We start from the raw sequence: 21,338 nt of genomic DNA on the forward strand, positions 1-21,338 counted from the left end.
CGGGTCAAGTGGTCCTTCTGCACCATGTAACCACAGCACGTTTATTTTTATTGACATGTGTTGACTGGCCATGAGAATCTTTTTATAGTCTGACTCTTTTGTTGTCATAGAAGTCATAGAAGCGCCTGGTTAACTTGAAAGCTGGATATTTGCCATAATGAACTAATAATAGTGTTTGAGCGTGTGTGGGTATTCGCATGCTTGCAGACGTGACACAAAGTATGATATCTCGAGTCACGCTCTACAGTTGTCAGACTCCACAGTGGTGGTGGTGGTGTGAGGGGGGGGGGGGGGGTATGACTCCCCATGGAGACAGTGCGGGGGCTGGCAACACATGCAAGAGGGGTCTCTATCAACTGATCGTTTCATACGTTGCTCTAGATTTGGTTCATACAGTAAGTTCAGCTCATTTCTTTTCCACTGCTACTTAACAGAGAAAAAGCAGGTTAATCAGGTCGAATATCACTCTGTTATTATTGTCTTTATTTCCACAGATATTCTGCCAAGTAAAAATGACAATATGGTAAAACGTGTGGAATGTCAATCGATCGTTTTTGTTGAGCACAAATTCATAACGATTTTCTCAAAATCACTTTTATGATATTTAGATTTTCATTGACGTATTCCACGCAAATAAAAAAAGTCATTAAAATAATTTTAGGGAGAAGACTGCTGCAAGTAAAAGGCAAAATGCATAAATGCATAGAAACAATAGAGGGAATACCTGATGCGTTATCAGGCTGGAGAGCCAGCTTACTAACAATAAATATACAAATTAAAAAGTCTGGGAAAACTGCAACATGAATTAATCAAAGGACAGCTGGTCGATGTCTGGAGGCACAGTGCAGCGAGTCAGGTTGGACAGATAGAGAGCAGTCGCCATGGGAACGACACCTGCCGTCACCTTCAGTATGGTCAGCAGCCTCTCTGTAGCATTGGTCACACCTGCAGGTGTCTGGAGAGCAAGAAGGGGACACAAGACGGTCCTTAGAGACTCACCCTCAAGACGAACCCAAGAAGAAAAACATAAAGTGCAAAAACACGCCTCTGGAACATCATGAACACGTCTTTGAGAAGAGTTGACACAGACCTGATCCTCTGCAAACAGCAAGGGGCAGCGGAGCGACGCCGCCAGTTTCCTGACCGAGTCTAGCCGCTCTGCGGGAACTGAAGCATTACGAGCTGCAAGAGACAAATGGAGAAGACAGCATCCAGTCAGACCAGAAACACTGAGCTCTATGTCCCTCGTTTCACAATCAATAATCAATCATCCATCTTAGAACAGTCAGGTCTGCAGGATTGTATCCTTCTTGTAACTTAGGCAGCTGAAGAGGGAAAAGGCAAATCGAAAAGAAGGAAAAATCAGCGTCATACCATTCGTGACCATGAAGCAAACTTTTCCAAGGAAAAACCCAGAGTCCAAATGTTTCAGAGAAGCTTCTGTCGACTGCAAACTATGAGAACAGAAAAGAGAAAACAAATGCATGTCATAGAAACAACTATGATAACCTAACATGTCGACATCTGTAGAGTGCATGTGACAAATACAGATGAATTACACAAAATACAGACCCAACCACAGAAGAGAAACTCAGCTTACAGTCTGAGTGGATTTTAAATGTCCTTGTCTGAGTTATTAAGAAGCTTTAGGTTGGCCTAATTAATGAAAACATGTGATGAGTTTTACACCTGTGAGTAAATACAGGTAAGCTGGGTTTTACACGTACCGTACATGTGTGGCAGGAAGGACTACAAACCGTTAGAATCGACCTTAGGATTAAAGTATGTATTTTTTGTGTGTGCACAGGTGGTAAGGAAATGAAAACAGATGAATGAAAGTTACCTGAGCTCTGAGGTCATGTTGACGATAAACACCACCAGGTTTATCCTCGGACGGCTCTCCTCATTCTCCTTGGGCAGAGGCAGACTCTTAGCTAGTCTCCTGGTTGGAGCATTAAAAACACTTCATCAGGCTGACTGTGGTCACTGATATGTGACAAACTGTTGAGGTCAGGCTTTAAGTTTTGTTTTTTTGATTGAATCGGACAGATGGACAAAAATGACCATGTTTTCCACTTCAGTGTGTTCAGGGCATCAGACGACTCAGGAGGGTTGTTTGAGGCAAACATGAGCAAATACATTTATCATGCAGCCATATTATAGAGAGCCAGGTCAGATACGGACACTTTCACAAACCGAGAGTTTCCAGATTGTAATTTCCACTTCACGTCATGTTTATGTGACTGACCAATCTAAAGCTGACTTTTCATTTCCCCCAAAGGCTGTGACAAAAAAGCCACCAAACTGATTTCTTAATAACATTTGTAAAGAAAAGCTGCATTAGTGAGCTATAGAAAACACAAACACATTCATAGTGTAGTTGCAATACCAGAACAATAGGAGGTGTTTCCTGCCGTTTGCTTTCTCCAGCAGTTTAAGAGGAAGGTGCAGTACTCACACATTCACAGTGACAGCTGACTCCTCCACCAGAGCGTCGGCTAATCTCTGCTGAAACTGCTCCTCGAACTCGACCAGCTGGAGAAAACACCAAGCTCCAAGTCAGCACAGAACAAGACTTTGCAATATGACACTTGGGCACTACAAACAAAAATAATAATAAAAAAAAACAGGACTCCTACTTCCAAACAAAAAAGTTTAATTTTGGACTTGACTTTATGAGGGGAAGTGAGTATCCCTACTTTTAACTGTGCCTATGTTTGTTGTCCACTGAAGCGTTTAAATGTGTTCAATCTACATCTGCTCAACTTTGAATAAATCAAAAAATTGTTTATTGCCTACCTGTTAAAATCCATCAAACTTAAGTAGTAGTGTTTTAGTTTTTCCCTGTTACTAACTCACTTATCATAGACGTATGTGCAAACACCTTAGGGTGCATTTTATCAAAGGGGTGCAGAGACCCTGGGATTAGTTGATTACTTTTTAAAGCAGGGGTGTCTTCTTCTCTTCTTTGCAGATTTGTATTGTGACATATCGGAGGGATCCTGAACGCCTCTTCAGGCACTGAGCTGTACACATGTTCTGTATTTAGGATCCTCGACATTATGTGTTTGGTTTTAAGATGTGGGCCTGCTTTATCAAGTGTGGCTCATATCTTTCATATATCTGAGATGCTGTATAATAAGAACACACTGATGTTGCTTTGTTGAGATAATGAAGTGTTGATGAGTAGCTGCATGTTTCCAGTAACGTCGCTGTAAATAAAGTCCAACAAAATAACAAATTAACTCACCAAGATGTTCGCTGAGTTCAATTCAGGAAGTTTACTGAAGGGCTTCAACAATGACATCCTGACACAAACACTTTAAACAATCTTAGTTGCGTTTGTCAACAGAAACCGGAGAGGAGTCGCTTGTTGTTTTGTACTACATTTGGGCTCGCGCTTCTTTTCCAAACGTGCGTCTGACGTCACTACGTTCACTGCGTAGGCCCGTTGGCCGCTTTCCGTTCGTTGACGTTTTCCCTTATTGTTTTTCGCCACCTACCGGGTGCTTGGAGTTTTACAATTTACTGCTTACGTTTTTTATTTTTTATTTAGGGTGCATACTGTGTGTATTTGAAGAGAAATGATGTACTCGTAATTTATCACGTCTTTGTTTGCACCTGGTTTTCCTCTTTAAAGTCGAAACAATCAGCAAAAAACAAGTCACTTCAGCAGGTGAGGATTCAGTACCTGCTGCATTATGTGCACTTTGGGCATCCTGAGAAATGATTCAACATGAAATGTACCCTTTTTAATTTCAGCAAGGATAAATGGCCAACAAATAAAACCCAACTTTCCACATAGCTTTAAAAAAACTGCATTTTTAAATGATAAAAGTAAACTTTAAAATTCATATATTTTTAAAGGTTTTAGGTCTGCATAGTTTTGGTGTAACCTGTGTTATACTGAAACTGTCATTGTAACATGCATTTCATGTTTATGGGGTATTTATGCACAGTCATGTTGGAAATCAAAGCGGTCCACCAGCTAATAAACAAGTGCCCTTAAAACTGCTCACCAGGATCCACTCTTATAGATATTAACACAGACATGCTTGATCAATTTAAGGTCAGTATCTTAACCAAGTACACTTTAACAAATGATTGTGGGAGCCTGGGATCAAACTGAGCCACTCTACTCCCTGAACCAAGTCCATCTTAATATCCTAACCATGAACATTTACAAACTGAGATTTAAAGACAAATCTGGATAAACACACTGAATTTGTAGGGAAGCAGACATTTTTATTCACTTAATGATGGCACAGCAAAAAAAAAAAAAAAAAAAGATTTCCCCCAGTGCTACCAGGTTGTATCACAGCAAACGGGACACAGACACCCAGACCTTTAAAAGTGAGGATGTAACGATCCACTTCACCTATATGCATATACACATCTCTGAAACTTTTGGTTGACTTCTTCAAGGCGGGGAAAGTGAGTTTATTTTCAAAGTACCAGTGTGTCACTGAATCTGAAATGACGGACAAGCTCAGGGATGTGCATCAATGAGATTGGTATGGCTTAAAGGCAGCCGATAAAACACGAACATCTGAACAGCCTTCAGTCATAAACGGATCATTTCAAACTGGACTGCGAGGGAAATGCCACTTATTAACGAGCCCAACCCGAGAGAATGGATCCAGAGATGCAGAAACTGGTAAGATTCCTAAAGGAACAGAACAAACAGTTATAAAACCAAAGAACCGACTACTGGTAAAAAATAAAATAAAAGCACTTAATGTGAGAAAAATAAAGACGATTTTTAAGTTGGACTGCTCTCACTCATCCCTCACCGCTGTCAAAGAAACTGTACATAAGATTGACAAAATGACATAAAAAATGACTATCATGCTTCCAGGTCACACTAGTACAACAATGCAGAGTCTTATAAAAGTTTGTTTGCATGTTTCTTTGACCGCCACCGCTGAAGTTGTTCCCTCATTCCCAAGTTTATTTTCTGAATTTCATACCTGCTAATGTACATGTCCTGCTTTCAACATGAACACGCATACAAAGCCAAAACACTCTCGCACACACTCATCTTTCCATGCTCCTTTTTACTCAACAATAAATCCAAATTAAAGGACTTTGGAGGTGTCCAGTTCATATCTCTCCGGACTCTCGCTCCTCGGAGCTGGAGCGACGGTCCCGCTCGTAAGAAAAGGATCTCTCTCGCTCTCTCTCTCTCCCCCTGGCTGTGTTCACAGAAGGGGATCGCTCCCTGTCCTCCCAGTCTCCACACTCTGCCCTGTTGTTACGTGAGCTCTCTACTGCGCCCTCTACTGCTGCTGCTGCTGCCGGCGCCGCCTCTCCACTTCTCTCCTGGGACTGCGAGCGCTCCCTCTCTCGGGTGTGAGAAGTTCTTTCTCTTGAGGACCTTAAAAAAAAAAAAAAGATTATATAAAATCCCTTGGTGGAACATTTGAAGGACATGTTTAACACATGGTCTGGATGGCTTGTTGTCTTTTGAAACAGGTTAAACTAGAACCTGTTTGACCAGATTTATAGAGGCCAAACTATTCAGTATCAGAACAAAGAAGAGGAAGAAGTCCAAGTGTCTGTATTCTCAGAAAACTCAGAAATGTTGTTTTTCTTTTACTGCTGGTTTAGTTTAATGTTGTAAAGCTTGATCAGTGAATCTTAAAGTAAATTACATTTATTTTCATTGCAGATTAATCTGTTTGTTATGTGAATCATAACTTGGTTATTTTCACATTAATAAAAATCCCTGACAAAACATCGAAGACGATGGTGAAGTCTTCAGAAGTCTTTTTGTCCAAATCATTGTAAGAATCTACAGACAAATAGTTTACAAAGACCAATGATAAACGTTAGACTCAGAAAGATGCAGTCAATCCTAAAGTTGCTTTTCTGGAAATAGTGAAAGTGGCAAACTGACTGAATGAAGTCACTGATCATCGGTCTGTTTTTGACTATTTTGTCGAACGACAAAACCTTCCGATAAAAGATAATGGAAACAAACATCTTCTAAGCGAAGTTCTTCAAGGACTCAAAACAAATGAAGTGATAATAAAGTGTTTTTAAAAAAAGGATTTTGGAGTGGCCAATAAGATTTCGAGGTGGTCCCATGTTACCCGTGTTGACATGTCAGCTCTTCATGTTCAACATATTACTAAGAACTAGTTATAACGATGAGTTTACACTGCATACAACCGATCAGCTCATTTACTTCATTTGTCTAATGACGTCGTATAGGCAACTCCATTAATGAAGTGACAAGTCCCAGACATGTTCCTCGCAGGAGCTGGGTATCAAACCCTCGACCCTCCGATTGCGAGACAACAAAGAATAGAGCATAGAAAACACAACCACCAACTAAAAGAGGTTTATCAACACAAAAGATGAATGACTGAGTTTAGTTAGTTAAGCAGAACATTTTAAGTGTTGTCTCAGAAGAAGCATGTTGTTGTGGAAGAGAAAGGTCACACCTCTTCCTTTTGCGTCTGTGAGAGTGGGAGCGCGAGCGGTGCCTGTCCTTGTGTCGATGTTTCCTGTCCCGCTCTCTCTCACGTTCACGTTCTCCACCTTCTTCTCTGGAGCGAGAGGAGCGGTGCCGCCTTGAATGATGGGAGGACGAACTGCCTCCATCCCTGAAGAATGAATTGATGGAGAATTTATTTTGACAACACAACACATTCATCTGGTGAAGTGTCCAAGCAGACATACCTGTATCGCTCTCCACTTCGAGATCTTGATCTACGAGACAAACAGAAAACGTTCGTTTTAAGTTTCTAAATAACGCCAAGCCTTTTAGAACAGAGAACACCAAACTGTTTCTTACCTCCTTCGCTCCCTCTCCCGTTCTCGGTCTCGCTCCCACTGCTCTCTCTCCCGCTCCCTCTCTCGGTCCCGCTCGGCCTCCCACTGTTGCTCTCTTTCGTCCTTTTCGCGTTCCTCCCGTCTCTTGGTTCGCAGTCTCTCTTGTTTTTCTACCACTGCTTTCTAGATTTGAACAAACGATAACTTAGCGTTGATGAAATACAAGCCGTTTATGTTCAAACAGCATCAAAGCAACACATAAGACTACATCTATTTGACTGATTGATAATCACGTTTCCAGAGCAACACTTACTCTTAGCTTTTCGAGCTTCTCTCGGATTTCAATGAAGCCGATGTGCAGTTTGCCCCCAAAGTGGTCAGCTAGACGCCGATCGTTGTCGTGGAGACCCAAGTAGGCGGAGCAGACCTCACATACCCGTAATTTTTGTTGTTGAAAGCTGGAAGCCGGCATTGAGTTTCTGTACACATCCTGAGAGACAAAAACAAATGTTGAGACGACAGAGCGAGAGCAAATTCAGTCCAGACAAACGAGTGGGAAAAAGAAATATTGGAAAGTGCTGTGAGAGATATTTTATCTGCTTTTAGTTACAATTACATCGCTCAATAAGACAATAAATACCAGATGAAGTTTGCTGGTGATGTTATTATTGAACCATAAATGTTTACAAAGAGTAACTCTGATGTCTATTGTGTCGGTCAGTGACTGACCTCTGCTTCCTTCTTTAAGGCCCGAGTCTTCTCCACCATTTCCAGCACTTCCTGGGCCTCGTCCACATTCCCCTCTCCTCCGAGCTGCTCCGCCCGGGCCAGAAGCTTCCCGATCTCTTCGTTGAGCTCGTGTACACGTTCAGCCTTTTCATAGGAAGAGAAATGGAGAAAAAAATGAGCTCTTAGTTGTAAAAAGGTGAAACACCAATAATTTTCACAGATTTGTGACAAGTTCAATGGAAGAAAAAAAAACACTTTCTCAGGACATTAATCATTCCCTGTAAAAGACAAGAGCAAGGCGTCTATAACAACCTGATGGAAATGTTAAACAGAAAGTCAGTCACCTTCGCAGCAACCTCAGCGCTAATCTCATCCTGCGTCTCGGCGAGTCTCTTCTTGGCTAGCTCGGTCCTGCGGTCGCAGTCGGCGATGAAAGACTGAAGGTGTTCGGCAGCCTGTGAGAAACACAAATCCATGAGAGGCTTTCTGTTTCCAAACACACACTGCGAATTAACTGAACATAAAGGCAGTGCCAGATCTGTGACTGTGGATGTGGGCAGACAGACAGCTGTGGATGCAGAAACCATCAGGCGAGAGATGATGATGATGTGAAGGATGTCCATGAAGGAGAGAGGAGGAAACTTTGTTGTCAGCTGCTCTAGAAACTGTTCAGCGGATGAATGTCCTGAAGCCTCTAGTTTAACACTCTTTGGGTTTTATCTGCGTCTTTCCCTCTTCTGTTACATTCAGGTGATCAGGTGAAGATTGGAGGGGATGACAAGCGTCACACTTTTTTTTCCTGGAAGGTTGTCGTCTCGCCTAATGCCTGATAAAGGTCGCGTACTGAAACACTACCAATAAATGTATGTTTGCTGGTTAGACAGTGTGCTGGAGTTTTCCTTTAAGTTCCAAACTTCCTCTCACTGACACTTTTATACAGTCTAAATCATTTACTGTCTCCAACTCTGTCATAAATACAGCATCTTTACTCTGTATAATGTTAAACCCCTCAGGGTCGAGCAGATACAGGTAGGCTATTTGTAACACTTGTTACAACTGACTGTAGGTTACTGGCACTAACTAAAGCAGGGACATAAACTATTAAAATGATCAGGTTAGGACACCCACAACTGGACTGTGTGGGTGACAGGAGAGCAAAGGATTCTTAAAGTTCAGCTTGAGTGAAACATTTACGTGATTTTGTTCCTTCGTTAAGATCACTCTGAGCTAAACGGGAGATTAAGCTGTCAACAGGTAAGAAGACGTTTTATAGAAATCTACACTTATGTGTGTAACGTGTAACTCTTTAGCAATGTGTATTTATAGTATGATCTTGCTGAATATAAACTTACAGTCGAGGGCTCAATTTGACTCATCAGTCAAGAAGACATGACTCTGGGACTTTTTAGCCGCATCATTAAAACGCAGAAGCCCAGGCAGCATGGCAAACAGTCAAGTTAAATGAACTAATCTCTAAAAGACACGTCACTGTTCTTTGCCAACATTTATTTATATGCCAGGAGCCGTTTTCTGCAGAGGTCTTTTTGACTCTAAAAGAGGCGCGCACAAAAACCCCTGAAGTTTTCTGTGAATTGTTCAGAGAGCAGCCAGCTGGTACATTTTTTAAAGTGCAATGAACAAAAGAGGAACACATATTCACATGATGTATTTATCTATATCAACTCTAAAAATTGTAGTTACAACAAACTGGGCTGTTATGCTGCCTTTATACTCAATGACACATTCAAGTTATATTGATGGACAATTTTGACCCCTTGTACCTTTCATACCAACGTGCAGATGGAACAGAAGCAAAACAGTAGTGCCTTGTGTGCGTGTGTGTGTGTGTGTGTGTGTGTGACTCACGTCAAGTTCGAAGAAGAACTCCTGCTCTTTTGATGCAATCTCATAGTCAGCTCTGAGGGCCAAGTCATGAACTTTCGAACACTCTCCGAGGTCCATTCTCTGCAGGAATCACAAACACATCAACACGCTGCATGTTTGCTCCTGAGATTTGTCAAACCAACAATTCCCAAGTGTTAAAAGTTGTAGACCTCATGAATGTCCTAACAGGCACTGTGGATGAAACATCCTTTAGTTCAACGTGATGCAGGACCTTGTCTTTAAGACTGACAGTGATGTCACAAAGTACTGAGAGACCAGAACAAGAGTGTGTTCTGTGTGTTGGTGTTTTACTCTTGGAAATTGAAAGAAAGAAGACATACTGAGCATGACGTGCTGACTACCAGCTGAATCATTAGGGTGTTCACATCAAATTCCTCATTTTTAAACTTCACAAGAACATTCAATTGTTTACAGACAACATGCAGAGTTCATTACATAAACACCAGCTGACAAGTTGTACTATTTGTGGCAAATTGCTGCAAAGTTTACAAGTACCTTTCCTTAAAACATTTTCTTGCCGGGGATTGTCAAACATTTCAGTCATATTTCTGCCCACAGAACAAAAATAGAAACTTTGATCATTTTCTGTTAATTGTTCTGGAGCAGATCTAAATCCACTGACACACTTTCTGGGCGCAGGAAGTGTGTGATACATAATAATGATGCTCTCTCTACATGTAGGTGTTTATAAGCATGGTACTCACCGTGCCGGACAGAATGTCATGTGGGCAGGAGTCCAGAAGATGACTTTTACATACTCGCTCGTCTGTAAACTTGATTCTCTGCCTCATGATGTCTCCTGATAAAAGAGACACAGAAAATCAGGCTGACATTTCACCTTACGGTCAGGACCGCTCGATAACAAGCACAATTATTTTCATTAATTTGTTGATTGAGATCAGGATAATGAAACATGATTATTCTCTGATTACATACATTTATTATACTTAAACACATTAATAAAAAAAATGTAAAACATGCATACATAATATTAATATGAATCAAAAGAAATTACTATGTTTTTTTAAGTAGTACTAGTGTTCTACCTTTGGGGAGGCAAAATTTACCATCCAAACACTTTCAAACTTTTACCACAAATGAAAAAGCAACATGCTGCAGACTGATCTTTTCATTTCCATCATCTTGTTTTCAGGTTCTTGGGAAGTCAAAATCATACATGAAATATAAGTTGCACTGCACGTGGATGACTTGCGACACTGCGATGAATGAGTCACACATCTGGAAACCTCACTAAGTAGCTGTCTGCATAAAGTTTGATTACAAGATCAAATCTGCCGGAAAGAGACTAAACCAATGCGACAGTACCACCCTGACTCTGAGCCCATTTGGGAGGCCAAGATGTGATTGTGTGTAAAATGTAAGCAGAGCATGTAAAGTCAAAATACAACAGGTAGCTAACTCGGGCTGGCTACAGTCAGAGGAGCTAGCTCGGTAGGGGAAGCATGCTGTGTGGCGGCGGGTTGGTTAGCTCGCAGGCTAATAATGCTAGCAACAACACAAACTCCAGGTAGGTCCAGGTTGCGATCGGACAAGTCTCACCGTCTCTCCCCGTCCCCATGAGCTGGTCCAGCATGGCTCTCATCTGTGCCTGGGCCGACATGTTTTCTGAGTGTTTAGGCTCGCCAGTCCTCCTCACACATGCAGCCTCCTCAGCAGCAGGCCTGCCTGGTTAGTCCACCACCACGACCTGCAGCACCAGCGAGAACTTTTCCCACAAGGGGGAGGGGGGGACAGGACTCAGGTCCCGCCGAGCCAGCGAGCGGGGTTAAAGCTTAATTCAGTTCACGGTCTTTTGCGACACTTTACACGGTTAGCTTAATGTGAATTTATATATATATATATTTATAACGGTGGAGGAGGACTTCGGGTCGGTGGTTTTAAAACTGCCTCCCCTGGTCGTGTCGTTGAGAGGACGGTGACTGAATGCAGACGGGGCGTTTTAATCGATTTAAATCTGTACCGGAATAAAGTAAACCACTTCTTCTGTAACGTCGCATTTAACTGTATTTAAGTTCGCAAGTGTGTTCAGCGTCCTTTCTTCCGTCTTTTCCACTTCCCTTCCGTGCGCATGACCTCAGAGAGCGCGCTCCCGACGTGCCTCCGAGTCGACTCGTCTGCTGCAGTTTGCGCACGCGCGCTGGATGGATTACTGACGTCAACGCTGCGTCGCGTGCTCTACTCTGCTGAAAGGACGATCTTTTTTTCTCTTTCTTTAAAAAAAAAATTGTAATAATAAATTTTCCTTACATAAATAATACATGTTTGAATATGACTGTGTGGGTATAAATATCCTTGAATACTTTGGAATTATTCCCCCAACATTTCTTTGATTTTCCACAAATTCAAGTTACATTTATTAGTCACTGACTGTAAATAACTATCAGAATCAGATTTATTGACCATTGATTTTTTTTAACACACACAGAGTTAACTTCGATGGACTCTGCTGTCTCTGTACAATGCAAACATTAAACAATAACGATTGACTAAAAAAAAAAGACTATTATGTCCAAGGCTAAATAAGATAATAGTGCAGTGGTGAGTAGTGCATAAGGATGGTGAAGTAAACATGAGGTAGTTATCTTTTACAATATTTACATAAATGATTAAACAAAGTTTAAACTGTTTTCAATATTGTTACTCAATGTATACTGTATATGCACTTAGTATCTATGATACAACCGTACAAAAATTAAATTTTTATGTTTTTTTTAAACGTTTTTTGTTATCTGTAGTAGAATCTTCAAGAGCAAAGTTGTATTTTTAACGTGAATTTGTCAATTTTTTATTCTTTTATTTGACTTAATTATGTGTTTTAGTTTTATTTCAGCTTTTTGCAATGTAAACATTCCAGGCCCGTCACCAGAACTTAGTGGGGCATATGAAATGCATGGGGGGGCCACAATTGTTATCAGCCATATTTTAATAATCCTATACTGTATTCGCGCAGCACACAAACAAAAAACAAAATAATAGTCGAAGTTGTCAAGTGCAAGGTGCCATGTCTGCCGAGCAGCATACTGCACCGATGCTCTGAGAAGATGCTTTGGAGCATGCAAAAATGAGTTTTCACACATGACAGTAAAAGATTAGGGCAAAGATGTGTGCTGTGAGAACAGTCGGCATTGCCTGGATTTATACGGATATCCATGGCGTAATTAAGTGAGTAAATTGGCGAAAACTCATCCAGCTTTTAAAAATCTGCGGTAACGTTGAGTGGCTACAGTGACGTAGGCTAGATACACATAGCTTAACTTTCTTTTTAGTCTGTCCGTGTTAGGCTGTTGCAGTGTAAATTCCCATTAAACACAATCACACTATTGTTTCTTTATATTTTTAATGGTTTACTGATAACGATGCAACATAATTTGCGTCTATGATATGGGGGGGGGCACAAGCATTTATGCGGGCCGGCCCCTTATGGCCCGCCGATAGCGACGGATGTGAAACGTTCATGTATCCCATGTCAATAAAGTCCTTTTATTGAATTACATTCTGATTTAAATTTTAGTTTGACCTTTCTTTACCATACATTCTTTTATTGGATGTGAGTTTAAGAAGTCAGAACTTTGAGTTGTGCAAACATAAAGACTCGTCCTGAGCATACCAGTTCCTGCCACAGCAGGTCGCTGGTTTCCGCCCATAAAAACGTCACACACACCCTGCACACACACAAACTGGAAACATGGCGACCAGTTTACTGCGGCTCCCTCTGCGACTTTCCACCAAAAACATGGGGATAGTGAGTCGTAACACTGGCCTTAAAACATCAAACATATCGAAGACGACGCAGAGCCGGACCGCAGTGTCAACACCATCAGGGGCAATCTTACCGAAACCGGATAAAGTAAGTTTCTTGTGCCTCGTTACCGATAAGAAAATATGACCGACGAGAGTGGGCGGGACATTCAGGTTGATTGACACTTAAAGCTGCCAGTGAAATGACAGATCACGCGCTGGGCTCCTAAAGTCAACCAATGAACGCGTGTTTACAGAAAGCACTGCTACTGTCAGGAAGTGTCTCACACCGAGCCTTTACAAAAATATTGATTAAGAAAGGAATTTTTTAAGATATAGAAATTATGTTAAGTAAGAATATATTTTTTTCTGATTAAATTGTTTTGATTGGCGCAAAATAATTCGATCTCAGACATAATAAATGTTCCTCGTCTGGTGCATACTGTCATGAAGGTTATATGAGGAGGACTGAAAACCTCACCCTATAGTCAATATAGGGAGTCTCCTCTTACATCCTCCACTCTGAGTATAAACGCTTTAACATCGAGCAGACGAAGCCTCCAAATGCACCATTTTAAACTCCCCGCCTCGATTTAATCACATTTATAAATGGTTTTCGTCAGCCTCATGGTGTGATCTTTTCACTGATTTTATGGCGTTTTATGCAGATGTTTTGCAATATGAGTAATGCTTGTATTTGCCATTACTGGTAGGCTATGTAGTTCATTGTTCATTGTGTTGTGGATTGTTGTTTAGCTCATTGTTTATTAATATTACTGTGCAAGCATCTGAACGTGTGCAGCACTTTTAGGCCAAGGCAAATTACCCAAAGGGAACAATAAAGTGTATTGTATCACACTTATACCCATGACAACATGACGAGAAAGGTCAAGGGTTATGTTTCAATTTAGCCTGTAACACTTATCTCTCTGATGAGACTGTAATCATACACAGTGTCAGTGTCATGCCCATTTTTTCCGGCACATTCTAAGACCCCTCTAGCATCTGAAACTTGTGGGCCCTGGCATATATGTAATGTGTGGGACGCGTTAATTTGTGACTAAAGAGATCATCCTTTTTATCCCATGACTTAACTTTATTCACATGATTTAATATAGAGCCTCCTGAACTAAACAGAAGTTACAAAGTCAAACTCAAGCTCATAGTTGGATAGGAAACTAGTGCAAAAATAAGCCTGCATTGCATCTCAGTTTTTTTTCTGTCCTGTTGTAATTCTGTTTGATCCATGATTCAATGAGGTGCAATTTAATATCTAATGGTATATTAGATTATAAATGCCTTTTACGTTTATTTTAACACACAAATGGGAGTCATGTTTTATTTCATTTCCAGACATCCCCAATTATTTCAGATAGATTAACCTTTTATTCAAAGATGTTTCAGTAGAAAGATTAAAGCTCTCGTGTATGGAAACAGAACAAACTGTGGGACATCTTATTCGTCATGTCTCCTGCAGACATATTTTGTCTCAGTGTCCTCCAGATCCAGCTGTGTTGCAGCTGGATCTGCCATTTTAGGCAAGAAAACATGAACCCCTGTGTGCAAAGCTTCTTTTTTTTTGCTCTGCTATATTAACTTGAGAGATTAGATTTTTGTATTTAGCTTCTGGTGAAACAGCTGCCCATAATCGCAAACCTTGACCAGGGGGGGTTAAATGTGTTTTTAGTCCGCACCTTTCATCTGAATAAACGTTTTTGAATAAACTATCCCTCTTTATTTTCTTCAGATACCCTTTGGTCTGATCCGCATGACAGTGGTGGTGGTGCCTTTCCTGTATGTGGGAACTCTGATCAGCAAGAACTTCGCGGCTCTCCTGGAGGAGCATGACATTTTTGTCCCTGAGGACGACGATGATGATGACTGAGCTTACGACATAGTAAATGCTGAAGGTAAAATGGCCATTAGCCCCACCTTATTTACTCAGTAAACACTGCTGAGTGGACCTTTTTACGTACATATCTTATCAATGTGAAAGAGGTGTCGGATTCATGTGAAAGGCTGTGGGCATGTCTGATACGTTGGCAACAGGTAACAGTAGAAAGCTAAATAATGTTTTTGGTTTATTTGTGTTCACAGGGTGCTTTGCAATATGGACTGAAGCATACCAGCAAGCAAAAGGAAGACGGGGAAGATGGGGCGCTTTGACTTCCAGAAATATCCAAACTGAGCATCTTCCTCTCTCCTTTGCTGTTCATGTTTACACTAAATTTATTTTTCAAACATCATATCATGTGAGGCTTTCAAAATGATGTGTAATGCCTTCACTCTTGTTTGCATGTTTATGTCAACTTAATAAACAGAGTCGATTACGCACAGAGAATCACGTGTTATTTAATCATAACAGTCTTTGCATGATGGTTTCCAGGAACACAGAAGTCTCCATAATTCTTAAACTGCTATTCTTATTCATTTTCAATCATGACAGCAGTTAATATATTATTCTCTCACTGTGATGATGCTTTGTTATCGATGTGTGCTTGCTGTCTGTGCTCTTTAAGGTACGTTGATTAATAGATGTCCTTGTTTGTCAGTTGTTTCTGGCTCCCTCCTGAAGTGCAGAGTTTGCCAGTTTCAAGTGTTCATTGAGCGAGCCCGTCTCTAACTGGCTGCGACCCTTCAACTCACTCAGCTGTACATAGGCCTCCTTATACCGCTCGAAAGCTGCGTCTTTCTCCTAGGAAAAGATACGGAGGACAAAGTAGACGGGAACTTTTAGTTAAAGTTAAAGTTTTTTTTTTCTTTATGATAGTTCAATCATTAAACTCACCTTGGTAAGAGACTGAACCTCATTCTGTAGACAGCTGATTTCTTTTTTTAGATATTGCACCTCGTTATCTTTTGCTCTTAGGATTAACTGAAAGACAAAATGTGAAACTTTTCACTGAAAATACATCTGAAAACATCAATGTAAAGTCACAGTGCATGTCATAGCAGAACTGGAGAGGCCTCTATACTCGTACTGTCCATGACAGCTCTGCACTTTATACTTGAACACATTTCTGTCAAATCTGAGCTCCATGCTGCACAGCATTTTTGATTATAAAGCATAACATTTTAAGATTAACCAAAACACTCTCATTGCGCATTGATTAGTGCACGTGCCCCAGTATATGGAGACTGTAGTCCTTAAAGTGGGCCCAGGTTAAAATCCAACTTTTGGCTCCTTTCCTGCTTGTTTTCCCTCTCCCTTTGATTTCGGATTCTATTCGCTGGTCTGTCTCTCCAATAAAGGCAGAAAATGCCAATTTTTGTCTTTAATTCTTTGAAGGGGAGATTTTTACTTTTAAAGGAGATTTTTTAGTGTGCTCTCTCGCTAATTTTTCTGTCTTTCAGGAGCGCTACCCATAAAACCTGTCACTGCTGCACAGGTTATAAGTGCTAGATATGTGTAATAAAAGATTTGCCATGATTCAGGCTGTAGGTGGCAGTGTGTGCTTTACTTGGACAAGTGTGACCACTGAAGCTTGACACAAATGAGGCCACAGGAAAATATAGAAACACTTTAACAACAGGGGGCCATCACTTGGAGACAAAATGATAACATGTTCTTCATCAATTAATTTTATTAAAGTGGACTCAAACTCCCACAGCAGCTGAGACAAACGGTACTGTGTTGCTCCCTATGAAGGCAGCAATGTCAACGTGTGTCTTTCAAGTCCAATTTAATAATTCAATTGCAAATTTCAAGATTATGTTGATATCAGTCGGAGGTCAGATAGTTTAGTAAGCACCGTCTTCGTATGAGTTGAGATCTATAATAGTAGGATCTATTTAATCAGAATGAAATGAACTTATTGCGATGGATACCTCCACTTCTGATGCAGGGCGCTCACTGTTGCCAAGAGATAAAGTGTCCGACCTCTGGCCTGTGATGAAATAACGCATGCGGCTGATCTCTTCAGCCAGCTTGGCCTTTAGTTCCTGCACAAGATAAAATAGCGTAATAAAGGTATACAAAGAAATGCAGTGCTTTAACTAGAATGCTTCTATATAAGGCTGCTTATTATTGTGTCCCCAATTTTCTAAAAAAGAAAACAAAAAAAAGAATTTGTTGACCCACACCATTTATTAACAGAAATTAGTCCTGTGAATTTACCTTGTTTTCTCTTTTGAGCTGCTCCAGCTCTCTCTCCTTGTGACAGAGTTCAGTCTCTCGGCCTTTGCTGCTCTGCTCCGTGCGGCTCAGCTGCAGGCACTTCTGAGAGTATTTCTCTGACAGCACATCTAACTCACTGTGCAAGTGGTCCGCCTGGGGCCTGACACACAGAGACACGAGTTATAAACTGAGTTATAATGCAGCTTCATGGTAGGGCTCATGTCGGAGTACAGAACATCTTGAGCCTGCAGTGTGCAGCGTATCTGGCTGAGTTTCTCAGTATGATGGCAAAGTGGAGTTAACAATCTTACATGTGGCCTTTGGAGGAAGTTTCCACATGTGCAGCTCCTTCAGCCAGCCTGCTTGCTTTCTCCATCTCTCTCTCCATCTCTGCTCTGTGAGACGCTCTCAATTCCTCCATAGCTTTAAAAACAACACAATTCACCAAAATCGTAGCATAAACTACCAATTTGCTAGAAGAATTTGCAAACTGAGCTGAACTTGCAGCAGACTCGGGGGCCTAACCTTTAGAAGCCGCCTGTCTCTCATCCTGCAACATCCGGTCTCTCTGCTCCTCCAGCTCCCAAATCTCCTTTGCATATTTCTCATGTAACTCCTGGAGTGCTTTCCGATGGGCTATTTCCATAGCTTCAATTCTGGCCCTGCAGGGGGCCCCAGGGCCACACTGCCTTTTTCCCTCTATCCCCTTGGCTGCTTGCTCCTTCTTTATGCTCTCCACTTGCTTTCGAAGAGAGAGGGCCTGGGGTTACGTTTGCAGAGAGTTTATATGTGAGAAAAGAAGGAGAAGATTACGATGTACCATACACACATTTCTTGTCTTACAACACTTTCTGCTTATTATTTTCAACGCCTGTAGGCAGCGAGTATGATTTTTCTTACCTCCTTTTCAAGGGCTTCAGCTGTAGTTGTTTGAAAGTTTTGCTCGCCATTTACAGATGAGCTTAATAAATCACTATCTGATACAGCGACAGGCTGTTTGGCCTCCTCTGAGCTCGATTGATTGGTCTGGGAGTAATTGAGAGGCTGTGATTCCTGCAGGGAGCTTGACTGATAGTCCTGAGCTCCAATGAGAGACTGTGCGCTCAAATCCCCAAATGACAGCGTCTCAAATTCCATCCATTTCCTGCTGACCTCTGAGTCCAGGGTCTCAATAACAGGCACAGGTACACTCCCCCTTTTCAGCTCCATGGAGTCCCACCTGCTACCCATCTCACTGAAGGGGACCCCCTCCTCAAACCACTTGTTCCTCTCTTCCAATCGCTTCGCTTGTTCGCGGTCCCAGCCCTCCCCCTCCTCTCTTTGACTGGTTGGAGATAAATCTGCGTCTGCGTCTCCGTCTGCTGTCCGGCGGCCGTGGTGGTTGTTTTGATGTCGGTCGGCCTGATGTGGGTTTGCAGTTGTGGAGGTGGTAGGCTCATTGCTGGAGTCCTCACAGGTGAACCGAGCAGGGGGTTGGCATGGCGACCGTGTCCGGGAGAGGGGGTTCTCTTTCTCGCTGCAGGTTTCTGATTGGCTGAGGTCAGAATAAGGGAGAGACAGGGGGGTAGTGTTACACATCAGAAGAAAGATGATAGAGGTGGTTTGTTACAGACAGACCACCCAATCACATTGTCTGCATTTCTTTGAGGTGTTCAGGAATCTTCAGGTCAATGGAGAGCCTCTTCTTGAATTCAAGAAGCAAGAACAATATGATGAACATGAAGTAGGACACACTGTTTTTCTTTTTTTTAAGAAAAACAGAGCTGCTTAAAGAAGAACATTTCCTATATTTATGTGAGGAAAAAGTTACTTAAGGGGAGAAATATTTTATTCTTAATTTTAGACATTAAATTTAATGAGTAAAAAGATTGAGATGAAGGCTGTGTCAAAGCACTTTCAATATTGCTCTAGCTTCCCATGATAAAGTTGTTTTCCTGGATGTTGTTTACATTTTGAGCCAAATAATTTCAACATCTGTTTGCCATTTGATTTGGCAGGGTGGAATTTTCTGGCACAACTTCACCAACTAACAAAGTGCATGAAGAGTGAAAGGCTTGAAGAGGTCAAAAAGCTCCAGCAACACTTCAAAATCAAAATCAGCTTGATTAACAAATTAGACCGACATTAGGTTTTGGCTTGTGACCTTCAACAGGCACACCTGTTCAACTGGTTTAGCAGAAATAATAATAAAGCGAATAAAAGGGCTGTTCAAAATGGAAGTGAATAGAAGAGAAGGCCACAATGTTTGGGATGTAAAAAATTAAAAAGCCCTTAAAGACTAAATAAATTATTTGAGCTATTAGCTCCGACCAAAATTAAAAACAATCTGTTATAACTTATTAAAATCTAATTTTAATGTTGATATATTTGGTACATTTAGCTTCTGATATATGCAATATTTTAAATGTAGGCCTTTTACTCATAACATAAACTTACTTAGAGTAACATTTCAATACACTATTTAAATATTTTGCACCACTGTCTCCCAGTATGAAGAGCTCAGACTCACTGTGTGTTGTTCTGGATGGCCTGCTTTAGTAACTTCACCCAGTTTCTCCGTATTCTGGACGTTATCGCAGAGAGAGTGAACACAGCTCTCTTTGTCTGGAGGAGATCAAAAGACAGAACAAAGTCATGCACACGCAAACACACACACACACACACACACACACACACACACACACACACTCAGTGCTAAACAGGAAGCAGCCAAACGTGTCATTAATGTGGAAACAGGGGAGGTGCGTGTGTGGGTGTCTGACCATCCATCTGTCTGCTGCTGGTCTTAACTGTAGAACACATCGAGTTTAACACAAGTCGAGTAAATACACACTTGTATTTGGAGGCCGTAGTTCTTCTCTACATCACAGTCTGACACGTTCACACATGACGTCAGGTCAATCTCTCCGTCCAGATCATCCGACTGCAGCGAACAAAACAGAGCTTAAATTTAGACGAGTCATATGTGTTTGTTTCTCAAACACCAAGAAGAACTGAACGAACTGAAGCAGACAATCAAATGGCCATGTCATGGTGACAAAGCCTGCATGAAAATGGCTGTATGGAGAGAACATGAAACTGTTTCGGAAGGCAAAGCTCTTGCTGAGGTCAAATATCAGGTCCTACCTCCTCAGCCTCCGAGTCTCTGTAGTATCTCAGCGAAGTATGACCCAGAACAAACCAGTGCTTCCTCCACTGAGAAAAACACAGTTATAAGAGACAACATTACATTTGTCTTTGTTTTAAAACAGTCAACTGATGCTTGATTACTAAAGTATGTGGACGTCAGTATAGACAGTTAAGAGCCAAGCATCGTTGCTGCTGTATTGCACTGTCTGTCAGGGTGTCAGACTGTGGTTACAGCAGGAAATGGACTAGACATTAATCATGACCAAACTGGCATAAAACGGAAAAACAACTTTAAAAAAGTCTTTTTACCTTGCCATGTGTGTCCAGTCTTGACATCCACCCCTGCACCTGCAGTTAAAGTAGCAACATGAAGCTGTTTGAAAAGCCTTCTGGAGTGTTTTCTGTCTCACACATCATAGTAAGCTAGAGGAAATGAAAACTGTGAGGAGCAAGCAATGCGTCTGTCAGATAACTAAATCATTCTGAAGCAGATAAAAACTGCGGAACATGCAATAATAAAATAGGAAATACACAGCCAAATGGGAACCTAAAAAGAGCTTGAAGGGTATTCGTTTGCAGAGTGGGATCCCTATTGTCAAACAGAGTGAAATAGGAAGTGAAAGGGGAAGTGGTGAAGACAGCAAGCATGTGCTATTAAACGCTTGTTAGCAAAAAAAAAAAAGACTTACCATGCGTGCAGCATATCGTCCAGTGCATAATGTAAAGAGTAGAGAGAGAGAGAGAGATTCACATTGAGAAAAAGAACCACTGACGTGAAGTGAAATCTCAGTTTGAGAGCACAAATCGACTAAAAGTCAGTGAAAGTGATCACATTGTTCCACGTGATTGAAAGCATTCAAATAATACGGTCCTGTTTGTTTAATTTAGCTGTCAACCATTTCACTGTGTTGTGAAATAA

The 21,338-nt window shown here is 41.3% G+C and overlaps 4 protein-coding genes across 4 annotated transcripts; 1 reads left to right on the top strand and 3 right to left on the bottom strand.

Moving 5' to 3' along the window:
• Positions 1-466: 466 nt before the first annotated feature.
• On the bottom strand, positions 467-3,472 carry pane1 (proliferation associated nuclear element). The gene is made up of 6 exons (XM_079338095.1): positions 3,251-3,472; positions 2,459-2,535; positions 1,844-1,942; positions 1,375-1,454; positions 1,091-1,182; positions 467-955 (listed from the first exon to the last, which is right to left on the bottom strand). The coding sequence occupies exons 1-6, from the start codon at positions 3,305-3,307 to the stop codon at positions 806-808; spliced, it is 555 nt and encodes a 184-aa protein (XP_079194221.1). The 5' UTR covers positions 3,308-3,472; the 3' UTR covers positions 467-805.
• Positions 3,473-4,224: 752 nt separating this feature from the next.
• LOC306820173 (putative RNA-binding protein Luc7-like 1) lies at positions 4,225-11,581 on the bottom strand. The gene is made up of 10 exons (XM_079337935.1): positions 10,975-11,581; positions 10,119-10,213; positions 9,376-9,474; positions 7,854-7,964; positions 7,510-7,653; positions 7,094-7,270; positions 6,803-6,963; positions 6,688-6,717; positions 6,450-6,611; positions 4,225-5,377 (listed from the first exon to the last, which is right to left on the bottom strand). The coding sequence occupies exons 1-10, from the start codon at positions 11,033-11,035 to the stop codon at positions 5,104-5,106; spliced, it is 1,314 nt and encodes a 437-aa protein (XP_079194061.1). The 5' UTR covers positions 11,036-11,581; the 3' UTR covers positions 4,225-5,103.
• Positions 11,582-13,073: 1,492 nt separating this feature from the next.
• On the top strand, positions 13,074-15,504 carry smdt1b (single-pass membrane protein with aspartate-rich tail 1b). The gene is made up of 3 exons (XM_079338098.1): positions 13,074-13,282; positions 14,921-15,083; positions 15,271-15,504. Exons 1-2 carry the CDS (start codon positions 13,121-13,123, stop codon positions 15,056-15,058), a joined length of 300 nt encoding a protein of 99 aa, XP_079194224.1. The 5' UTR covers positions 13,074-13,120; the 3' UTR covers positions 15,059-15,083; positions 15,271-15,504.
• Positions 15,505-15,509: 5 nt separating this feature from the next.
• Positions 15,510-20,830, bottom strand: LOC306819775 (myosin phosphatase Rho-interacting protein-like). Its single transcript, XM_079337326.1, has 11 exons — positions 20,729-20,830; positions 20,417-20,485; positions 20,124-20,213; positions 19,800-19,894; positions 18,191-18,824; positions 17,816-18,050; positions 17,602-17,713; positions 17,291-17,450; positions 17,002-17,115; positions 15,962-16,048; positions 15,510-15,868 (listed from the first exon to the last, which is right to left on the bottom strand). The coding sequence occupies exons 1-11, from the start codon at positions 20,753-20,755 to the stop codon at positions 15,722-15,724; spliced, it is 1,770 nt and encodes a 589-aa protein (XP_079193452.1). The 5' UTR covers positions 20,756-20,830; the 3' UTR covers positions 15,510-15,721.
• Between the last annotated feature and the right edge of the window lie 508 nt (positions 20,831-21,338).

The sequence above is a fragment of the Symphodus melops genome (assembly GCF_947650265.1).
Source record: "Symphodus melops genome assembly, chromosome: 2".
Lineage (NCBI taxonomy): Eukaryota > Metazoa > Chordata > Actinopteri > Labriformes > Labridae > Symphodus > Symphodus melops.